Source organism: Urocitellus parryii, chromosome 9 (genome assembly GCF_045843805.1).
Source record: "Urocitellus parryii isolate mUroPar1 chromosome 9, mUroPar1.hap1, whole genome shotgun sequence".
NCBI lineage: Eukaryota > Metazoa > Chordata > Mammalia > Rodentia > Sciuridae > Urocitellus > Urocitellus parryii.
In genome coordinates, this window is record NC_135539.1 from 5,420,890 (window position 1) to 5,441,757 (window position 20,868).

General features: G+C 48.2%; 1 protein-coding gene across 2 annotated transcripts; it reads left to right on the forward strand.

Moving 5' to 3' along the window:
• Window positions 1–1,497: 1,497 nt before the first annotated feature.
• On the forward strand, window positions 1,498–20,492 carry Cdip1 (cell death inducing p53 target 1). 2 transcript variants are annotated; one of them, XM_026385478.2, is made up of 6 exons: window positions 1,498–1,634; window positions 17,080–17,152; window positions 17,635–17,736; window positions 17,876–18,031; window positions 18,745–19,018; window positions 19,121–20,492. In XM_026385478.2, the coding sequence occupies exons 3-6, from the start codon at window positions 17,652–17,654 to the stop codon at window positions 19,230–19,232; spliced, it is 627 nt and encodes a 208-aa protein (XP_026241263.1). In that variant the 5' UTR covers window positions 1,498–1,634; window positions 17,080–17,152; window positions 17,635–17,651; the 3' UTR covers window positions 19,233–20,492. The 2 variants fall into 2 exon arrangements, with proteins under 2 accessions (XP_026241263.1, XP_026241260.1); XM_026385475.1 differs by lacking the exon at window positions 1,498–1,634 and having other exon boundaries at window positions 17,141–17,227.
• Window positions 20,493–20,868: the final 376 nt, after the last annotated feature.

A 20,868-nucleotide genomic window follows, 5' to 3' on the forward strand; every position in this document is an offset into this window, starting at 1 on the left:
AGCGGGGGCTGGCCTCCCGCCCCGGTTTGGGGGATGACCTCGCCGCGGAGCCCCGCCCCGCCGCTGTGCCTGCCGGGTGCTGTAGGCCCCGCTTCAGGACTACAGGTCCCACGGGTCCCCGGGCGCACGGGGGCGGTGTGCGCGCAGAGCCCGCGGGCCGAGGGGCTCTTCCGAGCGCCAGGCCGGACCCGGGCCCTTCTCTGCGTCCCGCCGGCCTCGGGCGCCAGGTGTCGGAGGTAAAGGTGGCGGGGTGGGGGCGGCGGCCAGACTGGGGCTGTTCTCATTGGGGCGCTGCCGAGACCCAAGGCGTTTCGGTGTCGTTGCGGCCGCGGAGCTGCGGCGACAGCTTCCCGGGGCCGAGAGCCCGGGGTTACCGGCCCTGCGGCCGCTCGCGTGAGCCCTCGTCACGCCTCCCCGTTTTCTGTAAGAGAGGGTTGTGCCATTTTTCTGCGGGAGACCGGGAAGAGAGGGCGGGGGAGCGGAGGGGAGGGCAGCCTCACTGTGTGGCCTCAAGGAACGGGGGTCGGGAGGGTCCCCGCGCGTGACCTTGGCGGTCCCGCGGGAGCCCGCCGCGTTTGCCCTCCCCCGCCGGGCAGGCCCGTACGGGTCGGGACCTGGCTCTGCGCCGCGCTCCCGCAGGCGGATTGGGGAGGCGGCGGGTGGCCTGGCCTCGGGCTGTTCAGCACCTTGGTGGAGGTGGGTTCCCAGGGGCCTTTCCACAGGTGTCAAGGAAGAGAGCGGCTGAAAATCCTGCGTCAGCACGACCGGTGGCCGTTGTTAAAAGGACGGGGTCCTGGGGCTCGTCCCAGCCCCAGATTCTCGTTCTGTAGTTATGGGGTGTATCCCAGGGAATCTGTAAATAATGAGCTCCCAGATAATTCTCAGGCACATGGGACTGAGAACTCTGTCCCAGAGTGGGGATCAAGGACCTTCGGTGGGGGGCGATTCATAGCGTTTTTATCACTTGTATGCATTCTGGGGATGTGGGCTGGGGAGTGCCTAGGAAATTAGGACCGCTATCCTTGGTACTTTGCTTCTTACTTTGTTTGGGGCTGACATGAGTTGAGTGGGGAAAGGCCTGCCAGCTCTTATTGTCCTGCTCTTAACAGGAAAGAGCCATTCAGAAGACCACCTCAACCTCCCCTGCATTAGGAAAAAATTAGAATGCAGAAAAGTCGAAGGAATTTTACAGAGTATGCTAATGAACTCCATGTAGAATATACAGTTAACATTTTCTACTTTTTCATCAATCTATCCACCCAGCAGTCCCATCTTTTGTTTATGCATATTGAAGTAAGTTGTAGATCACCAGTGTGTTTTCTTTTCAAATAGTTAAGCATGCATATCATTAACTAGACTCTTAGGATTCTTGTTTATTGATTTTTAACCAACAGAACCTCTCAATCCTGAGGACCTGAAGGAGTGTGTAGGTTTTTTCTTCACATGAGGAAAGACCTTTACATATTGCTCTTACAGAATTTAAGAACAGCTAGCCATGGCTCTAGACTCATCCTGAGAGCAGAAACATGAAATATATGAAGAATACTTAAGGGAACAAAATTGTTTTGAGAAGAAGAGAATAGAATGTGTCCCAAAGGACAGTGCCCCAGCAGTTCATTCTGGCAATAACTGAAGTGAGTTGTCAGCCTGTGTGTTTTTTTGGCTCTTTCGGTACCCTATAAGCTTGCTGTTTGAAGCTGCAGGTGTGATGTGTGTTTTCTAAGCTGTAGGGGAACAGGGCTGGGTAACACATTTGGCAGGCACATGGTGCTGATGAATTAGAGGTCATGACTTGGAGTCCCTTAGGCCCAGATACTTGGTTCCATAGCCACAACTACCATTCCCTCACCCTATTCCTTCAAGGGGGAGAGAAAAGTCAAGCCTCATGAAAATTCGTTTCCGCTTTCAGAAACACCATACTAAGCATGATGACATATTTTAACTCAGAGAGGACGCAGTTCAGGATGTGTAGCAGTTAAAGTCATGTCATTTTATGTTAAGTCTGTCCTGTATGTGGAGGATATGCTGATAAGAAGGTAGCATGCAGGGAGAACTTGGGCCCTTAGTGGGGAGAAGAGCTATTTTGGCAGTGATGATGGGGGGTTTCTTGTCCCACAAGGGGACTTGGAAATAGATTGCATAAAATGGAAGCGTATCCATTTTTAGGACCCCATAAAAGGCTTCTGTGTTTACCTCCACCCTGTCAGCATTTCCCAAATCCTATCTCTTCGAGGCGGTAGAGGCTGCATTGTAATAGAGTGCTACAGAGGGGAGTTGGAGTCAGGCCAGGGGCCTGCTAGAGAGCTCCCACAGAGGGCCAGAGAGACACTGGTCTGACTGGCTCCTTAGCCTATGGGTCCACTAGGTCTGTTCACCACCTCTTCTGTACTATGAGTCATCAGGCAGTGCTCTGGTGATAATGATGGATTCTGGGACCAGTACTGCCTAGACTCAGCAAACCACATTGGAGGCCCCTCCATGTGACTTTGAAGCTTTGTGACAAGCTAATTGTCTTCCCAGAGCCTCATTCATTACATCTGTGGTAGGTGAAGAGACCTTGATCTGGTCAGAAGACCTATATCCACAGTAAGCACTGAAAAGATTAGGGTTTCCTAATGTTGACAAACAATTCAAAGCCATGAAGTAAAGGGTAAAGAGGTCCAACAACACTGGGTGCAGTGGTGCACACCTAATCCCAGTGGCTCAGGATGCTGAGGCAGGAGGATTGCAAGTTCAAAGCCAGTCTCAACAACTTAGTGAGGTCCTAAGCAACATGATGAGGCCTTGTCTCAAAATTTTAAAAAAAGGCTGGGGATGTGGGTCAGTGGTTAAGCACCCTTGGGTTAATCTCTGGGACCAAAAATGGTGGTGGGTTTCCAACATTCTGGTACTTTCCATGAAAGCAACTGTGATGCATTTTTGCTAATATTGGTTCATTTTTCCAGAAAACATTTCTTGTCAACTTTCTAGTGTTCCTGATTTTGTGGGTGCTGTGAGCCCCTGCTTGGTCTGTCCATTGGGTGATCCAACACCATCAGTTCGTACTGCAAAGAAGTGTCTCATGGTTCAGTAAAACCTCTGTGTGTGATATATATCGTGTTCAATAAATGTTAATTCGGCCTGAATTCAGATCTAGTTACAGTGTCCGAGTTTTTCCTTCAAGAAGAAAAGGGTATGGTGGCACATACCTGTAATCCCAGTGGTTTGAGAGGCTGAAGCAGGAGGATCAAAGCCAGCCTCAGTAATTTATCGAGGCCCTAAGAAATTCAGTTAGACCCTGTCTCTAATAAAATACAAAAAGGGCTGGGGATGTGGCTTAGTGGTTAAGTGCCCCTGGGTTCAATCCCTGGTACCAAAAAGAAAAAAAAAAAGGAAGAAAAGGAGTCCACAGCAGGTGGGAGTAGGTAGGGAAGGGTACAGGAGTTGCTTTGGGTGCATTTAAGGAGAATTTAACCCTATTCAAGAAAACATGAACAGTTGTCACAGTTTCAACTGACATTAAGTAGGAAAACAGGGCATGAGATTTCTGTGCAAGGTGGGGCCCTTTCTAAGTGTGTTGTTCCTACTTGGCAGGTTCTCACCTCTTATCCAGGGAAATAGTTACACAAGCATGCCTCAGCTAAGGAAGCAGCCAGACTAAGTGACTTGCACATGGTTGCCAAATAATGGCAGAACAGGGCTACACACACAGCTCTCTTGAAACAATGGCATGAAGGGGGTGATGGGAACACGGGCTTCCCCAGCCTTGCTATGACTACTGCTTCATGGAGTTGATTGTCATTCAAAAAATGGCATTTTTTCCTGTTTTGATTTTGACCATAAACAAAGGCATTTTTATGAGGAAGCATGTGGAATCCATCTGAGCTGTGGCTGTGCTCTGGTCCTAGGGCACGGGTGGTGGGCATTAGGATTAGGAAAAGTACAGGAAGTCCACTATGGTTAACCCCACACTCATAGGCTCATTTATTTAGCAAACATTCCAGTGGTTTAGAGAAGTCCAAAGTACAGTGGAGTAGAGCTGGAGTAGATTACTGTAGGTCTGGGACATGGGCTAAGCCCAGACTTTTCCCTTTCAACCTTGACTATCTGATGAGATAATGTGGGTCTGAGTGCTGTTTGAACTATGGAATCCATAGGATTTGCCAGCTGGTCAAGGTTTCAGAGAAATAGTTTAGAACTCCTTTAAGCCTGTACAGTTTTCCAGTGAACTGAAATAGACCTTGAGGCTGAGGAGCCCCATCCCAGCAGTGGTCAGCCTGGATGTGCTCTCCACCTGCTCAACGCATATTTCACGTGTTTCTGGTACTGTAGAGAAGTGGCCCCAAGTTCCATCTTCACCCCCAGGAGCTGTGGGTCTGATGGACAAACTGGACCCTTGAGCACAACTTTCAAGTTCTCCTGATGTGAATGACTAATGCCCCAGGCTTGGGATTGCTTGAGTTCTTTCCACAAGGACCAGAAGCCTCCCCAGTCTCAGCCCTTCTCACAAAATCTCATCTGCTGATTTTGCTGAGTATCTTTTGTAAATTCTTCTTGAAGGTGACTTAGCTTCCTAGGTAGATCTATGGCTCCTTGAGGGCAGGAACCATAAAGTAAGTACTATCTAGCAAGGATCCAGTGACTTGTTGACTCAATTTAGAAGTCAAAAGTCTTAACTCTGAGGGATGGGGTTGTGGCTCAGCGGTAGAGCGCTTGCCTAGCATGTGCAAGGCCCTGGGTTCAATCCTCAGCACCATATAAAAACAAATAAATAAAAATAAAGGTATTGGGCTGGGGATGTGGCTCAAGCGGTAGCACGCTCGCCTGGCATGCATGTGGCCCGGGTTCGATTCTCAGTACCACATACAAACAAAGATGTTGTGTCTGCCGAAAACTAAAAAATAAAATATTAAAATTCTCTCCCCCCTCTCTCTTTCTTTAAAAAAATAAAATAAAATAAAAAAATAAAGGTATTGTGTCCAACTACAACTAAAAAAAAAAAAGTCTCAATAAGTAGTGATTAAGAAAAACAGGGCTAGAATGTAGCTCAATGGTAGAGTGCTTGCCTAACCTGTGGGAAGCCCTGCCACTGACCCCCAGTGCAACAAAAAAACAAAAAAGAAAACTTGGGTGGTGATTTCTTTGCTGAATAAAACTGCTTTTGCTTAAACCTACCCTGCTCAGGGGAGAAGGCCTCAAGTGGCCACTTCTCAGCCCTTGGAGTCCCCAGGCATTCTCCATCCCTGAAGGCTCAGGCTCCACATATGTGTGTTTACCAGCTTTGCTGGAGAGTAGCCACACTGTGACCCGTTACTCTGTGGTCCCAAACAGGCCAGAAAGTAACTGTACCAGTTGGAGGTGGTGGCCAAGTGCTCTAGGGTTCTCCACCTCTAGCACTTACCAGTTTGATAGCAGGGCTTTGAAGGACTCATTAATATACCAGGCAGCGTGTAGGAAGTGGAGATTCATGGGATTGCCTGATTTCTTAAGCTCTACAAAAGCCTCGCAGCTTACTTAAAAAGTGGGGTCCTGCACTACTAGCCAGAGGACCTAGCCCAGCCCCTCCCCCCACCACTTCCCTACTTCACCTTCCCTGCTCTCAGCACCTGCTGTACTCAGCTGCTACTCCTGGGTCATTGCCTGTGCCTCCTTCCTACACTGCATACATGGCTCACCTCATCTTTAACCTGGGCTGGAATATTCCCTGCACAGTGAAGCTTTCCCTGTTTAGGACACAGCTCTGAAGCATTCCATTCCCAAGTTTTTATTCCTCTATACAACTTACTATATAACAAGCTTTACATTCTGTGTCTCACAGTTCCTAGTCCCCACCCTGCAACCTAAAAGTAAGTTCTATTAAGACAGGTACTCCTTCATCTTCACTGCCTAGGAAAGTGTTGACACCTAGTGAATGGTCACAGTTTATTAGTTGGATAAAGTCATATACCATGCCTGCATTTCAGTTGTGTTCCTAATAGCTGTTCATCTTGCAATGTCCATGTGCTGTGTCCTTCCCTGGAGTCCTGGGCATCCACTTTGTTTGTTTGTTACCAGGGATTGAACCCAGTGGTGCTTAATCAGTGAGCCACATTCTCAGCCCTTTTTGATATTTTATTTAGAAATCAGGTCTCACTGAATTGCTTTAGGGCCTTGCTAAATTGTGAGGCTGGCTTTGAACTCCTAATCCTCCTGCCTCAATCTCCTGAGCTGCTGGGATTACAGGTGTGTGCCTGGCAAGGGCATCTCACTTTGAATGCAGAATTGAGTTCTCACATGCATGGTTATTGGGTTAGATTCTGAAGTTGCTGGTAGAGCAAAGACCTCATTTGGTCACACTGTCCTTTAAAATCCTTGAATGGCCTCTAAGCTGTGAGCATATGGAAGGACTGGGCCCTGAGGAGATAGCATGAGCCATGTTTCATTTCTCCCAGCCCTATTCTCACCAATGGGTAAGGCTAGGGGGCCCACCAGCATTACTTCAGCTTTTTGTTTGGGTGCCATGAAGTCCACATAAACTAAATGAGTGGGATGGAATTCCCCTGCTTGAAGCAATTTGGTCCCTAAGACCCCACATTTGAGAATGTGGGACAAGAGATAAGGCTGATGGTACTATAGAAAAGAGTGTTGGGCATGATCAGGACAGTAGAGGTCCTGTCTCAGATAATTGTCCCTGAGCAACTGGGATAGCCACAGCCACCCTTAGAGCCTGCTCCCCGTTCATTGTCACTGCTTATTGTTCCTTTTGCCCACTGTAATCTCCAGCACTTCACACATACCTGCCTTTGGTGGGGGCTTGATTAATGTATAACACTTAAACGAATGTCAGCTGAAACTTAAGATGTAGTCATCTCTGGTGGCTTTTCCAGCCCTGAAAGGTGGTCTCTAGATAACTTTTTTTTTTTAAGAGAGAGAGAGAGAGAGAGAGAAAATTTTAATATTCACCTTTCAGCCTTCGGTGGACACAACATCTTTGTTTGTACGTGGTGCTGAGGATTGAACCCGGGCCGCACGCATGCCAGGCGAGCGCGCCACCGCTTGAGCCACATCCCCAGCCCTAGATATCTTTTTTTAAAAAAAAAATATTTTTAGTTGTAGTTGGACACAATATCTTTATTTATTTTTATGTGGTGCTGAGGATCAAAACTCAGCGTCTCACACATGCTAGATGAGCGCTCTACCGCTGAGCCACAACCCCAGCCCCTTTCTAGATGTCTTGAGTCATAGAGAAATACACATGGGCAAACATAGCAGCCTCAACATGACACACACTCTCACTTCTGCAAGGAAAAAAATCCCAGTTTTGTGTTAGCTTCAGGTTACAGGAATTTAGTGAAGCTTGCATATACTACATATAACATGAAACTGTGTACTTTTGCTTCCCACTCACAGTTCCCCAAGAACTGCCATTCCTACTCCTCCTGTGCAACTCCACTGACCTCTATGTCCCTGTTTCTGTGACCCCACAGAGCAGGTGCAAGTAGTCTTGAGTGCCACAAGAGCAGGATGGCTCTGCTGTGCCCCAGAACTGGTTACATTCTCTCAGGTATTCTTTTTTCTTGTTGTTGGGGACTGGGAATTGAACTCTGGGGCACTCGACCACTGAGCCACATCCCCAGCCCTTTTTGCATTTTACTTAGAGACAGGGTCTCTCTGAATTGCTTAGCACCTCACTTTTGCTGAGTCTGGCTTTGAATTCACAATCCTCCCACACTGCTGGGATTACAGGTGTGCACCTCTGAGCCTGGCTCTCAGGCATTCTTTTTTTTTTTTTTTTTTTAGTTGTAGATGGACATGATGCCTTTATTTTATTTATTTATTTTTATGTAGTGCTGAGGGTCAAACCCCAGTGCCTCACATGTGCTAGGTAGGTGCTCTACCACTGAGCCACAACTCCAGCCCCCCTCAGGTATTCTTATCAGCCCTGCAGCATAGCTTTTTCCTGCGTGTTTAAAGGCACTCTTGAAAAAGCTGTTTTTTTTTTTAAATTTTTTTTAATATTTATTTTTTAGTTCTCAGCGGACACAACATCTTTGTTTGTATGTGGTGCTGAGGATCGAACCCGGGCCGCACGCACGCACGCCAGGTGAGCGTGCTACCACTTGAGCCACATCCCCAACCCTGAAAAAGCTGTTTATAGCAACATTGAACAAGTGTCATTTTGAGGCCTGGCCCAGGAACAGTTACAGATCTCCATGTCTGCAGTGTTTTGTGTTTATTTACCAATTCCACCTACAACTTGAGTGTCTCACTAGTGCTGACAGGTCACTGCAGTTCATGTTCTTCCCCCACCAGAGTTTTCTTCAAAATGATTGAAGGAATACTGTCATATGAGAGATCTGAGTGTTGCAAAGCCACCTCTGTTCTGAGGGAAAGCTGAGGGGTGGGAGTACGCTGTAGTTTTCAGGTATATTTGTTTTTTTTGTTTTTTTTTTTGTTTTTTTAGAGAGTGAGAGAGGAGAGAGAGAGAGAATTTTTAATATTTATTTTTTAGTTCTCGGCGGACACAACATCTTTGTTGGTATGTGGTGCTGAGGATCGAACCCGGGCCGCACGCATGCCAGGCGAGCGCGCTACCGCTTGAGCCACATCCCCAGCCCTTTCAGGTATATTTGATGACTGAAGTATATGGAGAAAGAAAGGGGATCCCAGGGATTGCTTCTTCCTGCAGCATGGGGAGACTTGGGTGAGGCCTAACTAGAGGCTCGGAGCCCCTCCCCTGTGCTCAAAGGCGTTTCTGTCCCAATTAAGACTCTTCCATCTGGTGGCTTGACTGTTGTGACCACATGGTTTGATGGCATGAATAAACCTTGTGCTTTCTGGAAGGTCAGGATGTTATGTCTTGATGTCACCCAGCTGACAGCTGGTTCAAATAGTCAACCCAAAGATGATTTTGTGTCAGCTCAGTGCAGGCAGAGGTAGGAACTTCTTCAGAGCTGCATTTTGATTTCTCAAGTGATGGCTCTTTAGGCTTATGTTTCTAAAATTAGTTGACTCTTAGTTACCACCTCCTGCCTGTGGGCAGGTGCCATTGACTTTTTTATTTGCTAGTTGTGGTTCCACTTGTAGCTGTTTTCCATCCTTTGCTCATTTCCCCTGCCATCTGTTCTTCCTTCCTTTTCTGTATAAAGCAGCAGGACATAGAAACAAGCTTTCTGGAACAGCATAGGAGGCAGTGCAGAGGCTACGCTGTGTTAAGTGCAGCTCTAGCCTGGCCTTTGACAGGCCAGGAAACTCACTGCATTCAGTTTTATCAGGGACCTGTGGGGATTTGCTTGCTGTTCTCTGTTAGGTGGCCTGCCAACTCCCCAGGCCAGCCTTGAGACTACTGACTTAACAGGTCCAGTAGGACCCTCAGTTTGCCTGGAGCACTAGGAGGTGGCCTGGTAGAGAATAGACTTGTACTACCAAACTGAAGTAAGAACTCCATGCAGACCAAGCACCAACTTCTGAGAGAGGACCGACAGCCTTGGGCTCACTCCATGAGCATTTTCTCCTCTGGGTAAAACTAGATTGTAGTCTGAGGCACCTTTCTGGATTGAGGAGAAATAACATAAATCTAGCACAATTATGAGTATTTTGGAGAAAGAAGCATTTAGAGAAGCTGCTCATCACACATAAGGAAAAGCTTCTGTATTTGTATTTAGGTATAAACAAATCACCCCGAATCTCAATACCCAGAGAAAGCAGCTAATGTAGAATCACAGGCTACTTTACATCCTTCCTTCACTCAGCATTGTCAGGACCATATTTCCATGTCACTGCAAGTAGCTCAGAGTAACACTGTAACACTGTAAGGTAGACTAAGTGGGTCTGACAGTCCCTTTGGTGGGATGTCAACACAGTGATGCAGTGAACACCTTTGCAGGGGATTGCTGCACCAGGTCCATTTTACCTCTAGGGTAGCACTTCTGTAGAAGTCAACAAGAAGAATGCAGGCACACAGCTCTTGTCCAGGAAAGCAGAGCTGCTAGGTACAGGGAATGCAAAAGTAGCTTGCCAGAGTTTCACAGGAAGCTCAGCCTGCTGCAAAGTGTAGTAACTGTTGTTGTCATAGTTCCTGTAAGTCTTATTACTTCTAAGTTTAGAACCATTAGCCCTCCTGTGTGTGGTGGCTCTTGCTGGTAATCCCAACAACCTGGGAGGCTGAGTCAGGAGGATCACAAGTTTGAGGACAGCCTCAGCAATTTAGTGGGATCCTGTCTCAAAAAATAAAAAGGGAGGCTGAGACTGTGGCTTAGTGGTAAAGCTCTTGCCTAGCATGTGTGAGGCACTGGGTTCAATTCTCAGCACAACACATAAATAAATTAAATAAAGGTCTATTGACAACTAAAAAAGCATTTAAAAAATAAATAAATAAAAAGGGCTGGGGGGGCTGGGGATGTGGCTCAAGCGGTAGCGCGCTCGCCTGGCATGCGTGCGGCCCGGGTTCGATCCTCAGCACCACATACCAACAAAGATGTTGTGTCCGCCGAGAACTAAAAAATAAATATTAAAATTCTCTCTGTCTCTCTCTCTCACTTCAAAAAAAAAAAAAGGGTGCAAAATACCCACTTCAGAGCACAGGGCCTGGCACAAGGGATGCTAAATAAAGAGAACCTGTTATTGTTTATTAGGAATGACTTTTTTGGGGGAGGGGTACTGGGATTGAACCCAGGGACACTATCACTGAGTTACATTCCCCAGCCCTTTTTATTTATTTATTTATTTATTTTTAATATTTATTTTTTAGTTCTCGGCAGACACAACATCTTTGTTGGTATGTGGTGCTGAGGATCGAACCCGGGCCGCACGCATGCCAGGCGAGCGCGCTACCGCTTGAGCCACATCCTCAGCCCTATTTTGCACTCTTGTAAGCTTTGTTCCTACCCCAACATATAAGCAGATGAGAGAAACAGGTCACAGCTAGGAAGTGGGAGGGGGGGCTGGATTTGTTCTGGTTGATGCAGAAACACATCTTGACTCCTTGCCTCATCTACAGCCTCCATGCTGCAGCAGGCACCTCTCTGGGGTGCAGCTTCCTCAGGAGGCATCTCTCTGGGGTGCAGCCTCCTCCGGAGGCATCCCTCTGGGCTCCTCTGATAGCAAAGCCCTGGCCTTCTGTCCAGGCCCTTAATGTTGCACTCACATTCTGGGGTTCCTTCAGCACTTTGTTCTCTATATGAACTGAACCCCAGGCGCTGCCTGAGACTTCTCAGTGTGGAGGTTGAAACTGTTTTAATGATAATACAAAAATACATTTTGTAATGTGCTGGCTGACCTTCCCATAGATGGTGCAGAATTAGTGGGAAAGAAACTGCCAAAGCCTGTGCTGGCCATTGTTTTTGTGTCACACAGCATACACACACAAGCCAGTATCAGTAAAAGGCAGTAAATGTTATTAGCCAGGTGGGTGGTGCATGTCTATAATCTCAGCAATTTGGGAGACTGAGGAAGATTGCAAGTTCAAGGCCAGCCTAGCAATTTAATGAGACCCTGTATCAAAATTTAAAAAAGGATTGGGGATATAGTTCCTATAGCCCTGGGTTTAATGCCCAGTATCTCCCTCCCCCCAACAAAAAAGCAAAAACAAAAACTGACCAGCTATGGGTGTAGCTCCATGGTAGAGTATTTGCCTGAGAGGTCCTGGGTTCCATCCCCAGCACCACACACAAAAAAAGTTATTCAGTGGCACTTCTTTGGACATGAACAAAGTAAGCCTGCTCCTTCAAAAAGACAGTGGATTTGTTTTTGTATATTTTTTTAAAAAAAATATTTATTTTTTGGTATAGATGGACACAACACAATGCATTTTATTTTTATGTGGTGCTGAGGATTGAATCTGGGTCCCGCCCATGCTAGGCAAGCACTCTACCACTGAGCCACAATCCCAGCCCCAAGTTTTTGTATATGTTGCCAGTAATAAGTTTATTATTATTTCCAGTAATAAAATTTGAGATATCAAATGAAAATCAGATTTTGGAAACATATCTAACACTGTGAGCTTGATAACTTCTTGATATTTATTTTATTATTACTTGTTGGTGCTGGGAATCATGCAGGGCCTTGCACATGCAAGTCAAGCACTCTACCACTGAACTACATCCCAGCCTATTTCATGATATTTAAAGACTTTTCTGATAATATTGGTGGTGATGCTAATAGTATGATTGATTGGTTAAATTATTTCTGGTTCCTTATTTTGTATTTCTAATATTTTATTCATAGATAATAGCTCAAAAAAACCAAAATCTATTTGTGGTCCTCAGTAATCAAATGTAAAGGAGTCCCGAGACCAGAAAATCTGAGAAACACTGCTTTGGCAGACTCTGTGGAACTGGAATTTCAGAACATCCCTTTGGGCCCTGTCTTTTCTGTCATCTCTCTGCCTCATCCCCTGTTGCCTATCCTCAGGCTCTAGGAGAGCACACATACATGGAGAGCCAGCCAGGTTGACTATCACAATGGGGCAGGAGCATCAGAGTACCCGCCCTACTCCTGGACTTTGCCTCCATAACGGCTTGGCAGTAAATCTGCTGGTGGTATTCTGCAAGGGGACAGATCACAGGTGCATGGCTGGTACCCATGGTTGCAATGTATAGGACATTTTCAAGTGAGAATAGTTTTCCCTCAGATTCTATTGTAGTTGCTGTAGCTAGCAGGTCTGTATCCTGCTACCACCCTCTCAGGATCCTGCCATGGCGGGCAGGTTGTTGCACATTGGCCTAGCTTTGGCCTTGGATTCATTGCACTGCTCTCTGCAGTGAATGGAGGAGGATGCCAGAGTCAGTGCCCAGTGCCCTGAGGTCTTATACTTGGCTCTCTGGGAAGCAGGAGACCCAGAGGAGAGCAGCTGAGCTCAGCACATCATGAGGGGTCCCCTCCCTCCTCTGCCTGTCTCCAGAGTCAGAACTGCCCTTTACTGACCTGTCTGGAACCATACTCTATTCAAAGTATAGTTATGTGCTACCTAACAAACAAATGTGTGGTCAACAATGGACTGCATGCATATATGAGGCGGGTCCCCTCAGATTATATTGTCTGGTGGTGTCATTGCCATCTTAGCTTGTGTAAGCACTATTTCTCAGAATGCAACTTCATTATTAAGTACAGTTCAGTGCTTTTAATATGTTCACATTGTGCATCCATCCCCATGATCTAATTTTATGTTTTTATCCACCCAGCAGGCAGCCCCCCTTCTGTATGGAATGGTCCACTAGGACCAGGAGGCAGGTGTCCTAGTTTCAGTTCACAGGAAGTTGGAGGCTCTGACCTGCCCAAGGTCTTGGATTTGAAGTCAGGTTTATCTGGTTCCAGAATGCCATTTCTTTCTGTCTTCACCATTTTCCCATTAATAGGGCCTGGCATAGGGTCCATCCTTTCCCCTGTGGGAGTTGGAGAGGGAGGTAAGGTTTCAGGTTTTAGTGCCATGCTGACCCCATTTTAGAAGACTGATAATGTACTCTTTTTTTTAAATTTTTAATTTTTATTTTAATTATTTAGTTGTTGATCAACCTTTATTTTTATTTATTTATATGTGGTGCTGAGAATAGAACCCAGTGCCTCACACTTGCTAGGCAAGTACACTATCACTTAGCCATAGCCACAGCCCCTGTACTATCTTCTTTTAAATATCTTTTTTTTGTGAATGGAACAGTACCTTTATTCATTCACTCATTTGTTTGTTTGTTTGTTTTTATGTGGTATAGTGCTGAGGATCAATGGAACCCAGTGCCTCAAATGTGCTAGGCAAGCCCTCTACCACTGAGCCACAACTGCAGCCCTCAGACTGTGCACTTTCCTTGAAGCTAAGTCACATTCCATGTGTCCTGGGATGGGACTGCAGTAGAGCAGTTTTTATTGGTTTCATGGCCCCATCATGTACACTAAAATCTACTGCAGGCATCTCAAAATATCTTTTCCATCCTCACTCTGGGAAAATCTCCAACTGGCTGCTCCCTGGAGAAGCAGCAGGAACCTCTGTGAGTCCATAAGACCAGGTGCCAGGCTGAGTGAAGGTGAAGTGTGCTGCATTCCCTGGCAGAACTGCATGAAGGGGCAAGGGAAGTGAGGCCTGGGCTCCAGTGCTGCAGTACAGAGCAGGTTTTCATTATGAGATGGACCCTGCACTGAGCAGGCCCCAAGGCCCCCTGTGCTGCTTAACCAGCCTCACAGGCAGATGGCATTTAGAGTCCAGATGTCCTCAGTCTACTGGGGATGTGGGATGTGAGGGTGGCTTTGCAGAATAGTGCTTGACCCTGTGTCTGGGAGCAGTGGGTAGGGTGAGAATTGTGTCTTGCCCCTGGGAAGTTCCCAGCCCCATCAGGTCACACACCTTTGGGAGGATGGATTATAGCTGCAGTGGGATAAAGACAGGTACCCTTTTTTTCAGGTGTCTTTAATAACTTCCTATAGAAAGGCATGGTGGGTGCTAGGTTGTTGGTCATCAGCACAGGGGCCAGTGGGTCCCTGGTGACTGGTTCTATCCCCCAGTGGACCAGGGGCATGAGTGGGTCCAGCCTCCCTCTCTTGGACACATCACCCCCTCTTTCCCCTGAGGGCTCCCCTAAGTTTGTCCCACTTCCCCCATACTTCACTAAATTCTCATTTTAAGGGACTTACTTGGTTTTTTTTTTTTTAATTTTTTATTCTAACTTGTTATAGATGACAGCAGAATGCATTACAATTCATATTACACCTATAGAGACAATTTTTCATATCTCTGGTTGTATAGAAAGTATATTCACACCATTTGTGTCTTTTTTTTTTTTTTTTTTTTTAGAGAGAGTGAGAGAGGAGAGAGAGAATTTTTTTAATATTTATTTTTTAGTTCTCGGCAGACACAACATCTTTGTTGGTATGTGGTGCTGAGGATCGAACCCAGGCCGCACGCATGCCAGGCAGGCGCACTACCGCTTGAGCCACATCCCCAGCCCGGGACTTACTTGTTAATGCCAGTGATAGGGATTCTAATGAACAGCTCAGAGAAGACAGGCTCATGCATGTCTTGGAGTTCCCACAGTGTCTGCTCTTGCGCCTAAGACACTCTCTCTTCTTGAGTCTGGAGCCTTCTGACTCAACAGCTGCTTTTCTGCTCTGCAAAGGCCAGGACCATTCCTTCTGGGATGGGCTTCTTAATAAAAATGCCATCAAGGAGACAATGAGCTCCATGGTCAGTTTCATCTATGAGGCCCCCATAGCCAGTAATCCAGGCCTCCCCCTACACCTTTATGGATATTACCCATACTTCTTTAGCTTCTGGAAAGCACCTCTGCCCCCTTGAACCACCCCTCAGGGCTGAGCAGTGGTCCTCCCAGCATCCTTAACACTGTGTCTGAAAATGGGTAGGAGCAGGAATTTAAGGCTCAGAAGAAATCCTTGAGGGCATCTAATACTGATTGGGAGGCTGTGTGACTCTGGAGACTGAGCTTTGTTGGCTTTCTTGATAAAATGCAGATGCTGAAGGGCTGGCCTGTGGGCTGCTCTGAGGGTTAATACTTGTGCAGGGAATGTCACCTGATTGAGAACATCAGGATTGTTCCTTCTCCATGGCCTTACTTAAGACCACCTCTTGGGCTTCTGCAGTCCCAAGAGTCTGGGAAGAGATAAATGCTCATGGAGCATGTGCCCTTGCAGGGCTCTCTCAGGACGCCTGTCTCATCCTACACTGGGTGTGTGAAGCTACACCTCACTGGACCCTTTAATAGGTGAGCCAACATTGCTACTTGAGTTCAGTGAAGAATGTTCCTTGTTTCCTGTGCTTTAGCTGAGACTATATCATCTGCCTGAAGTCTGTGGGGAGTCCAGATGCCAGATGAGCTCATGAGCCCTAGGGTCTGAGTTTTAATATGGTTTTATATTGGAAGGTACTTGGGGCATTGGTGTTTGATTTTGGGAGATCTTCATGCCACTGTCCAGATACTTCTCTCCTTATGAGGGATCTGCTCCATGTTCTCTGCTGCAGTTTAGGAAAGTAGCTGAATGGATATGGGTGTGAAGGGCTGGTCAGCAGTGTACAGCAGGCAGGGCTATGGAGAGGAGACATTGAATAGTACCAGAGCCCTGCAGCTACGTGGGTGTAGGGTCCAACTTCTCGGCTTACCATGTTTCTAAATTTTAGCCACCTTGTGGATATAAAATCATATTTCAGTGTGGTTTTGATGTATGTATGTGTGAGATGCTGGCAGTGGAAGCCAGGACCTTGCATGTGCTAGGCAAGTGCTCTACCACACCACTAAGCTACAACCACAGCCTGAAGGAGCATTTTCGTTCTTCAAAGTTTGTTTTTTTTTTTTTTTAATATTTATTTATTTGTTATTGGCGGACACAACATCTTTGTTTATATGTGGTGCTAGAGGATCGAACCCGGGCGGCACGCATGCCAGGCGAGCGCGTTACCGCTTGAGCCACATCCCCAGCCCCAAAGTTTGTTTTTAAACAGAGGTCTCAAGTGTTGCGGAGGCTGTCCTCCCAACTCCAAGGCTCCAGTATCCTCTTTGCTCAGCCTCCCTAGAAGCTGGGACTTTTAGGTGCACCATGCTGGGCTTTGGTTTTGATTTTTATTTCCATTGTGAAAAAATATTGAGCCTGCCATTTGCACTGTGTATGCTGTTGTAGCATACGATGAACTTTTTTCCTTGTATTATTACTCTCATTTGCAAAAAGAAAGTCTCATTTCAGAATGCTATTAATGGTTTGTCGTTTATAATGCTAAGTAAGAGTGAAGGCAAGGAGACCTGGCTTCCCTGCTTTTCTCCTAATACCTAAGCAGTAGGTGCTCAGGGAAGTTGGTGAAAGAAATTAGGCAAAGTGTTTAACTTGACTGACTCTATTTTTCCTTCCTGGCTCCAAAAAAGTCCAGAGACTAGGCAGACCCATATCCCATCATCCTGACTCTTTTCACAGTCATTGCATGGGTAATGTATTTGTCAAGACTGGAGAGAGGGGGTGGTGTGCAGAGGACCCAGCAGCCACAGGACTTGGGGACAGAAATCAGACCTGTGAGGTCGGGCAGGGCAAGAGTGTGTAGTGATTAGGCTTATGGGTGGCACAATGAGTGGGGATGTGCCCAAGCCTGGCCCAGCAGCTCTCACAGGCTAAGTGTGCTGCTTCTTCCCTGAACAGCTCTCCAGAGCCCTGTCCATCCTGGCCAGCCACTGAGGACCCACTTCCTTTCTCTGAGTACCAGGGGTTTGAGGTAAGAAATCTGGAATTCTTTCCCTTGGACCTGGCAGCCTCTGGTGGTGATCAGCCCCTCCATGGATGCCTGTAGGTAAGGGGAGGACTAGGTGTGACTGCTCTTCTGTGGAGCCCTGGGTCAGCTTCGCAGGACTGCTAGTCCCCAGGACTGCTGTCCTTGCCTGAGTGACTAGAAAGGTACAGAGAATGGCAGCTCTAAGCTACTGGTCCCCAGGGTAAGATGGGACCTCCCCTGTGATGAGCAGTCCAATTATTTGAGTTCTCCAAGGCACCAGCCCCAGCCTACTAACCCTGCCTCCAGAGCTAGGAGCTTGGGCACCTGAGCCAAAAGCAAGGGATCCTATGAAAAGAGGGCCTGTGTGCTAGGGCTCAGCTAGATACCTCTGAGGACATCTTGTGCAATGGCCCTCAACACAGTCCTGAACCTGAGTGGAAAGCAGGTTGATTGGGAGCTGAGTTTGTATCTGGTTTTCCCTCCAGGTCCAGAAGCAGCAAAGATGTCTAATGAGCCACCCCCTCCTTATCCTGGGGGACCTACAGCCCCACTTCTGGAGGAGAAGAATGGAGTCCCACCCACCCCAGGTAAGAATCCCTCCTCCCCAGATGCAATTGGCACCTCTACACCATTTGTTCTCCAGGATCACCCTGTGTCCCAAAGCAGTGATATCTGGCATGGCCCATGTGCTGACCACCTGAGCCTCCACTTTCTGCTTCTGTCTAGGCCGTACCTCCCCAGCTGTGATGCAGCCCCCACCAGGCATGCCACTGCCCCCTGCAGACATTGGCCCCCCACCGTACGAGCCACCAGGTCATCCAATACCTCAACCTGGCTTTGTCCCCCCCCACATGAGTGCGGATGGCACCTACATGCCTCCAGGTGAGTTTGGAAGGAGTGTTGGGACCATTAGAGCAACCAGTGTGCATCCTTCACTGTAGGCAGTTGGTGATGGGCCAGACTGTGGATGTGAGACAGGGTAGCAGGGCCCTGTGCTGGGTTTGTCAGGTTAGAAGACAGGCACTCAGGGAAGGCCCCTCAGTTACAGTGGCTCCTAATGACTGAGTGCTGTAGGACTTCTTCCTACCAGGGACTTGGCTCCTAGTAGATGTCTGGATCTCTGCCTATCTGCAGCTCTCCACAGGCCCAAGGAAGGGCCTGTGGCTCTTGTACAGGCTGCCAGGTAAGGTGGGATGACCCTCAACACACCAGGCAAAGCTATGTATGCAGGAGAGGGGTAGGAGAGAGGTGAGGCTTTTCCTACTGTGGTAGGGCCCTCATCCCTGCTGATTCTGGCTGCCTAGTCCCTTCATGCTAGAGGTGGGGGAGAGCAAAGGGAAGTCAGGTCCATGTTCCTGGCTCTCTATCACATTTATCCTGGTCCCATAGTGTGGGGACTAGAAAGGACTAGGAGAATGTGGTTGCTTGAAACAGAGCCCCGACCGCAAGTCTTCACTGGTACTCTGTGGCCCCAGGGTACAGGAAGCTTTAGGCTGCACTTAGTTGCTGGGTCCCAGGTTTTGTGTTCATGCCACTAGGGCAGGTGGCCAGCCAATGAATGACATAACCTCTCTGTTGTCTTCTGTGCCACTCAGGTTTCTACCCACCTCCAGGCTCTCACCCACCCATGGGCTACTACCCACCTGGACCCTACCCACCAGGACCCTACCCTGGCCCTGGAGGCCACACAGCCACCGTCCTGGTTCCTTCAGGGGCTGCCACCACAGTGACAGTGCTGCAGGGAGAGATCTTTGAAGGCGCACCAGTGCAGACTGTGTGTCCCCATTGCCAGCAGGCCATCACCACCAAGATCTCTTACGAGATTGGCCTGATGAACTTCGTGCTGGGTTTCTTCTGCTGCTTCATGGGGTAGGTGTGGGGTGTTCGCAGGGTTGGACCTCCAGGGCTCTGCAGACTGCCTCTGCCTCTGCCCTTCAGGCATCAGCCTTTTTCTCCCTGTCTCTGATTCAGGTGTGATCTGGGCTGCTGCTTGATCCCCTGCCTCATCAATGACTTCAAGGATGTGACACACACGTGCCCCAGCTGCAAAGCCTACATCTACACGTACAAGCGCTTGTGCTAACAGAGCTGAACTCGGACTCCCCAGCCTGTCAGTGGCCCCCTCCCCATGCTTCGCTCCCTGTGCTCGGTGGTTGCTTCTCCTCCACTTGGAGTTGGAAGCTAGGCCACCCTCCCCTGGAAGTCCTGTCCTCTTCTCCTTGCCCTACTCTGAACATCTGACTCTTCCAGCAAAAATTCTGTTGGCTTTAAGGCCAAGGGCCAGTGGATGGCAGGGGAGTAGCACTGAGCTTGTGTTTTGCTGGTTTGCTTGGTGTTTTTGATCCGGAAGATAAGCTGGAAAGGGGTCCTTATTTTTCCATTTCCGTCCAAGGTCCAGGCTCGGTCCTGACTCTCCATGGGGCCATAAGCTGCCAAAGCAGGTCCCAGCCTGAGGTCCTACAGTAGAGGCTGTACCTGGAGCCACAGTTGTTTCTGCTAGGCTGACAGTAGGGCATCATCTGGACCCAAGCAGAACAGGGTCATAAGGCCTGGGTTTGGTGTAGGGTACACTGCACCTCTAGGGTGCCAGAGGTGGGGCATGCCAGAGTTAATGATCGCCAACTCTGGCCCTCAGCACTCAGGTATGGAAATCCAGGACATCTCTCTGTCCAAGTGCCCAAGAACCCCTGGTACAAGGTAGGGAGGATGCTGGGTAAGTCTTGGCCCTGGTAACCAAGAGTGACTCATCCCCACTGTACCCCCTTTGAATTGATGTGCAGACCCCCTTTCTGGCCACACCTCTGTGAACTCCTATATTTTCTGGGGCCAGAAGGAATGCCCATGAACCCAGCCCGTCCTGTCTACCCTGTGTCCTCACTGTGTGTGGGTACAACCTTGTCCAATAGCTGCTATGTCCCAGCTGAAACAGATGGCAGATAAAAGGGGCCCCCCCTTAGAGGCACTGGGATTTACAACACCTTCACCCTTGGTTCTCTTCCTGGAAAGCACTAGGCCCTTTGCCTCACCTGACTTGCTGTTGCTGTACCTACTCCCTCTCTTTGGGACACTTCAACAGAAAGAGCTTTGGCGCTGGGATGAGGAAGGAGTGGTGGGTAATGCCCTAGTGGATAACTGTCTTGCTTGCCCAGGGCATAGACCCAGAGCTGTCTTTATTTCCTAAATGGTTTTGTCTGTAAACTTGCCCACATGGACACTGTATTCCTGCTACTGTCCCGCTCTTGGTCGCGCACTGCCACTGCATGGCCTCCTGTCACTGTGAATCGTGGCCTGGTCTCAGTTTGTAGTTTCTCATTAAATTGGCCCTTTCACTCCCCTGCCCTGACCTCTCTCTGCTCTTGCCTGGTTTCCTTCTTTTCTGAGGGAGTGGGGGGGCTATAGGTAGTGAGGAGGCAGGTAGGGGGTTGAGCCCAACTGCTTTGGGGAAACATTACGTAGACCTGCCCTGGGAACCCAGCTGTGACTAGGCCAGGGCAGAAACTGCCTTTGACAGTTTGAGAGTCAACTTTCTTTCTGATGCCGGCACCTTGGCATTCACCCTTGGGACCTGCAAATTGGAGTCTACCCATCCCAAGCTTGGGCTTGATGTCATCCTGCTCTGTAGCTCTTTTTCACTTGGATAGAGCCACTGGGTTGAGACTAATGGTCTGTAGATTAGTAGGGTACAGTCTGAGCATCCAAATTCTGGAATAGCTCTGGCC